General features: G+C 35.5%; 1 protein-coding gene across 1 annotated transcript; it reads right to left on the reverse strand.

The window, feature by feature from the left end:
• Nucleotides 1-332: 332 nt before the first annotated feature.
• Nucleotides 333-4657, reverse strand: LOC129957292 (uncharacterized). Its single transcript, XM_056069555.1, has 3 exons — nt 3064-4657; nt 2072-2658; nt 333-365 (listed from the first exon to the last, which is right to left on the reverse strand). The coding sequence occupies exons 1-3, from the start codon at nt 4655-4657 to the stop codon at nt 333-335; spliced, it is 2214 nt and encodes a 737-aa protein (XP_055925530.1).
• Nucleotides 4658-6223: the final 1566 nt, after the last annotated feature.

Raw genomic sequence — 6223 nt, forward strand, 5'->3', positions numbered from 1 at the left:
TTTCTTGCAGAGATTTGCCCCATTATTGAATATACACGAATAAATGAAGAAGTGGCTCTCAATACCAACCCACAATGAATCGCAGCTTGCCTAGTGGTCCGAGTATCGAGCTACCAAACAGTGGCACTAGGTTCGATCCCCTCCACCGGCGATCGTTTTGCTTTTGCTTTTTGTCATTTTATTTATTTATTTTTTTAATTTTACATATAGTAAATACTATTTTTTTTCTTTTCAAGTTGTAATATTTTGATAAGAATCTACAAAGATTTCATACTTTTACTTAAAAATATTTCCAAAATAAAGGAATTGAAGAAATAAAAGTCTTAATTCGGTCAGACATTCTGGGCATGAGCAATCTCATTCTTCTGGATATACACATGGCTTTCTTGCAGAGATTTGCCCCTTTATTGAATATACACGAATAAATGAAGAAGTGGCTTTCAATTCCAACCCACAACGAATCGTAGCTTGACTAGTGGTCCGAGTTTCGAGCTACCAAACAGTGGCGCTAGGTTCGATCCCCTCCAACGTCGTTCGTTTTGCTTTCTCTTTTTGTCATTTTATTTAATTTTTTTTAAATTATACTTATAGTAAATACTATTTTTTTTTCTTTTCAAGTTGTAATATTTTGATAAGAATCTACAAAGATTTCAAGCTTTTACTTAAAAATATTTCCAAAATAAATTAATTAAAGAAATAAATGTCTAAATTCTGTCCGAGATTCTGGGCATGCGCAGTCTCATTCTTCTCGATATACAAATTGCTTTCTTGCAGAGATTTGCCCCATGATTGAATATACACGAATAAATGAAGAAGTGGCTTTCAATTCAGACCCAAAACAAATCGTAATTTGCCTAGTGTTCCGAGTTTCCAGCTACCAAACAGTGGCGCTAGGTTCGATCCCCTCCAACGTCGTTCGTTTTGCTTTCTCTTTTTGTCATTTTATTTAATTTTTTTTAAATTATACTTATAGTAAATACTATTTTTTTTTCTTTTCAAGTTGTAATATTTTGATAAGAATCTACAAAGATTTCAAACTTTTACTTAAAAATATTTCCAAAATAAAGGAATTGAAGAAATAAATGTCTAAATTCGGTCCGAGATTCTGGGGATGCGCAGTCTCATTCTTCTCGATATACACATGGCTTTCTTGCAGAGATTTGCCCCATTATTGAATATACACGAATAAATGACGAAGTGGCTTTCAATTCAGACCCAAAACAAATCGTAACTTGCCTAGTGTTAAAGCTGCCTAAGAAAAAACACCGTTTTCTTTCGCTTTTTATATTAAAATAGAAAAACGATATCCCACCGGTAAAAAATTCAAACTTTGTTTATTCCATCTTGGGATTGATCTACAAGTTGCCATCTACAAAATGAGACAGCAAAAAATATTTCTTAAATAACGTTGCCATTCTAAAATAAACAAATAAATAAAATAAAATATTAATACATTTTCAACATCCTCCCACCTTTTGATTATAAATAATAATCAAAATATAATACTATTAGTTAAACACAGTTAAGAGATTCAATAAATGGCAACGTTTTACAAATTTTCAATTAATATTTAAATATAAAAATGAAAATTAATGGGAAAATGTCCAATCAAAAACAAAATAAATCACAAGTTCAGTCTCTCTGGCAATTTAATTCTTCTTCCGGCTCTACTAAATTTCATCTCGTTGCCAGAAGTACTGTCAGAAGTTTTGGTGATGTCATTTGACTTATTCAAATCATCTGGTGTCATCGAAGTGGAGAAGTCATCAGAGGATGTTAACTCTAATGGATATATTCTTTGAATTGGTCGCAGGAAATTCTGCTGTGAAGTTTGCACTCGAACAAGTCGTACATGTCCATCTTTACCTGGTATGATTTCTGTGATACGACCTAAAGGCCAGACAAGTCTCTTTTTATTATCTGCTCCCACCATAACAATGTCACCAACAGTAACTGCACATTTTCTTGATTTTTTATTTCTCCGCTGTATGAGAGCACCCAAATACTCAGATCTGAAGCGATTTCTTAAGTCTTTAAGCACTGCTTGTCTGTATTTGAATCTATTGCTCACAGAATTTTGCTCTACAGCATCTATATCAGGAAGATTGCATTCATGCACATCTTGTATGAACATCGATGGAGAAATTGGTTTTATAGCTTCCTCTTCGCAAATGTAAGTTAGAGGTCTTGAGTTGATTACACGCTCGCAGTCTGCCAAAACCGTTATCATCTCCTCATAATTGAGACGTGCCTGTCCTAACACTTTCTTCAAAAGATCTTTTAAAATTCTAATTAATCTCTCCCACCATCCGCCCCACCAGGCAGCAGTTGGAGGATTAAACTTCCAGCCAATAGAGTTTATTGCTCCATATTTTTGGATGCGGTTCCAATCCAGTTGTTTTAAATAGTTGGCTGCTCCAACAAAATTGGAGCCATTATCGCAGTATATTGTTGTGCATCTTCCTCTGCGAGAAACAAATCTCCTAAAGGCCATTAAAAAAACATCAGTCGATGCAGCAGTAACAAGCTCGAAATGAACTGCTCTGTACACTGCACAAGTAAAAATCAGAACCCAGCTCTTCTTGTCTTTAAGGAATAAAGGTCCAGCCATATCAACGCCAGTTATCTGAAACACCGCAGCATCCTTTACTCTATTTTCTGGAAGGGGGGGACTTATAACTTCTATGTTCTTTGAGCTATATCTTTTACACGTAATGCAATTGGCCACCACATGTTTCACCGCTTTTCTTCCATTTAGGATCCAGTACTTTTCTCTAAGTGCATTCAATAGTATCTGGATTCCAGCATGACAGTTCTTAACGTGAGCATTATAGATTAACCGCTTTACCACTTCATGATTTGGAGGAAGAACAATAGGTTTAAGAAAATCTTCACTGTCCTTGCGATAAATAATTTTAGTTTTCAAACGGATGATGCCAAGATCGTCTTTAAATACTTGTAGGGTTTTTAATCTCTTTTCTTCTTCTGGGAGAAAAGACTCATTCTGTATCATAAATAAAACCTTCATTTCTGCTTCCTGAAATTCTGTAGCGGTTAATTCACCATGCTTCTTCTCAGTTATATTTTTGCAGTTGTTCATGAAGCGGAGGATCCATGCAACAAGACGAACTATTCTATCATAGTTCGAAAAATATCTGTAGTACCAGTTTGCAACACCACAGGCTTCATTATTTGATAATATAAAAGTCGTCTTAGACTTTTCCTTTCTAATCTCTTCTTCATTCCAATCATGGTTGGTGGAACCCATAATGTTTTGAAATTCAAAAGCATTTTTCATCCATTGTGGACCCTCCCACCATCTTAGGGAGACTAGATGTTTTGCCTTGCAGCCCCTGGAAGGTAAATCTGCCGGATTCTTATCACCAGGTATGTGTCTCCATGATGTAGGATTACTCAACTTCCTTATCTCTTGGACTCTGTTCCTAACGAAGACAGACCAATTTTCTTCTCGTAATATCCATGCAAGCACTGTTGTAGAATCACTCCAGTAATATATCGTAACATTTTTCCAACCAAGAGCTTCAACAACTGAATTCGCTAGCCTCGCTCCAATCACCGCCGCAAGAAGTTCCATTCTTGGGATAGTTGTGCCTCTTAAAGGAGCCACTCGAGATTTCGCTGCAAGTAGAAATAGCTCGATTCGACCATTATTTTCTATTCTAAGGAATGTAACAGCAGCATATGCATCTTTGCTTCCATCAACAAACGTATGAATAGTGCAGTTGCTTATATCTTTTGAAGAAGCTTGAACACACCTAGGAATCTGTATGTCAGACAAATGCTTAAGTTCTTGAAACCACTGTAGAAATTCTTTACGAAGCTCACCAGTTACTTCTTCATCCCAACTTGTACCTAATGTCCATGCCTTTTGTAGCATTATTTTCGGACAGAGCATCACTGGTGCAGTGAATCCAAAAGGATCAAATACTTTATGTACTGTAGATAACATACTCCTTTTAGTTACTTTTTCCACATTAATGCCATCCAGCCATTTCATGTTAATTTTCAAAGTGTCTAATTTCTTATTCCAAATAAGACCTAATACCTGAGTTTCTTCCTTTGAATTAGTTTCACAGTCGCCAGACCATTCCCATTCTCTAAGATCAAAACCACCTTTTGCCATCAAGGTTTTAGAATTGTCAATGAATCGATCTAATTGGTCTTTACTGTCGACACTAGTAACGACATTATCAATGTAGAAACTCTCCAAAAGTCTTTTCTTCAAAGATTTTTCAAATCCTTCACATTTTTGAATATGGTACTCAATTACTGAAGCTAAAAGAAAAGGGCTACATTTTACCCCAAAAACAACTCTTGTGTGACGAAAAACTCTCAATTTCTTTTCTTCTCTATTTTCCCACCACAAAAACCGAAGGAAGTCTCTATCCTCTTTACGAATACTAATTTGCAGAAAAGCTTTCCTGATGTCAGCTATAACGCCAAGCTGTCCCTCTCTGAATCGAAGAAGAATATTTGGAATAAGCTCAATGAGATTAGGACCACATTCCAAGCACTGATTCAAAGATGGATAATTTGCTAATCTCGCTGAAGCGTCAAACACCGGACGAATTGGAGTAGTGCTGCTGCTTAGTTTTATCACTGCACGGTGAGGTAAATAATTACCATAAGAGTTCATTTCGTTGGTAGGAACTTCCTCGATTATGTCTTCATCTAACCAATTTAGAAGAATATTTTCATATTTCTCATACATATTCATAGCTATAAGTTTTGAGGTAGTGTAGTCGAGCCTTTTCCTCGCCAAATCCAAGTTGTCGGGCAAAGGTGACTTATCATCAGACCATGGTAAACAAACCTCATATCGACCATCTTTATTAATTGTTACCGTTTCTAGAAAATGCTCCTTGGTCCGAAGATCAATCTCGTTCTTAGATTTTTTCTCAACAGGATCATTGATTCCGATTGAATCTAATTTCCATAAATTTGTGATTTCAGCTTCATTTACAAATAAGGACAGCACTGTTAAAGCCAGGTTTTCTTCCGAAGATTCTTCCTGTGGTACCTTACCCATTAATGTCCATCCTAAGAAAGTTTCTACAGCGACAAGACCTGAAGATAAGACTTTTCTTTTGCCAGTTAACATTTTCCCCATAACGTCAGCTCCAATTAGAATATCAATGCCTTCACAAGTATCGCTAATATCAGTTAGATTAATCTGATTTTCCTCTAATTCTTTTATCCAGGGACCTTTAAAAACCGGTCTAATATTGTCACAAATGATAGATTGATCCAGAACTTCAAAATTACAGCCGAAATTTCCAATCAAATTTCTCAATTTTACTTTATAACAATTATGTTTAAATTCATTAGTGATAACGCCACCAAAAAGAGAATGTACCAATTTTTCACATCGAACGGGTGTATAATTCATTTCTTCAGCTACACTTTTCAAAATGTAAGATTTATGTGATGCGGAATCAAAAAGTAACCTCACAATTTTCTGTTTATTATCCGATACCACTTTAGCTTTGAGAGTTTGAAGAAATATCTTAGGGCTGTGTTTATTAAAATTAGCCATATTAACATCTAGTGCGGGTTTATCTTCTTTTCCCTCTACAGACATCTTTTGCGAATCAAGCACATCACACATTATAGGAAAATGTTTTTTAGAACATATCAGGCATTTTAAAACTGCTCGGCATCTTTTAACTGCGTGAAATGGCGATAAACATGCAAAGCAGCATCGTTTTTCCTTGACTATTTTTTGTCTTTCCGATAGAGTCATTTTTTGAGCCGTAAAGCAATCTGAACTTGAATGTTTACCACCGCAAAAAACGCAAGATTTCTTTACATCTTTATCTGCAGCAGTCGTTAACAAACCTATAGCTGTAGGTACTTTATTTCTCAAATTCTCCGAGCTATATTGTTTCTTTTTCAAAGGTCTGTATTCTTGGCCCTTTCCTAAACCGAAACCGGCTACAGCCAAACATATTCTTTCTTCTCCTTCAACTTCCGTTTTCAAAAATTGCATCAAATTATCCAATTTTCCTTTCGCGTCAGAGTTAATACTGGAAATATTACTACGATTCCAAGCCTTTAAAAATTCAGCTGGGAAACACGATTCAACCATAGGATACAAAATGGATGCACATTTATCTGTGGTTACACCTAATGTTTCTAATGCTCGTAAATATGATTCAAGCTTATCATACAAAGAAGTTAATGAAAATGTTTCTTTTGTTTG

Source organism: Argiope bruennichi, chromosome 11, assembly GCF_947563725.1.
Source record: "Argiope bruennichi chromosome 11, qqArgBrue1.1, whole genome shotgun sequence".
Lineage (NCBI taxonomy): Eukaryota > Metazoa > Arthropoda > Arachnida > Araneae > Araneidae > Argiope > Argiope bruennichi.

Coding starts and splice junctions, on each gene's coding strand:
- LOC129957292 (XM_056069555.1), bottom strand. CDS start 4,657: ATGAACTCTTATGGTAATTATTTACCTCACCGTGCAGTGATAAAACTA. Junction 2,659..3,063: donor TATAACTGAGAAGAAGCATG/GTGAATTAACCG, acceptor CCCCCCTTCCAG/AAAATAGAGTAAAGGATGCT. Junction 366..2,071: donor ATGCTGTAGAGCAAAATTCT/GTGAGCAATAGA, acceptor GTGTATATCCAG/AAGAATGAGATTGCTCATGC.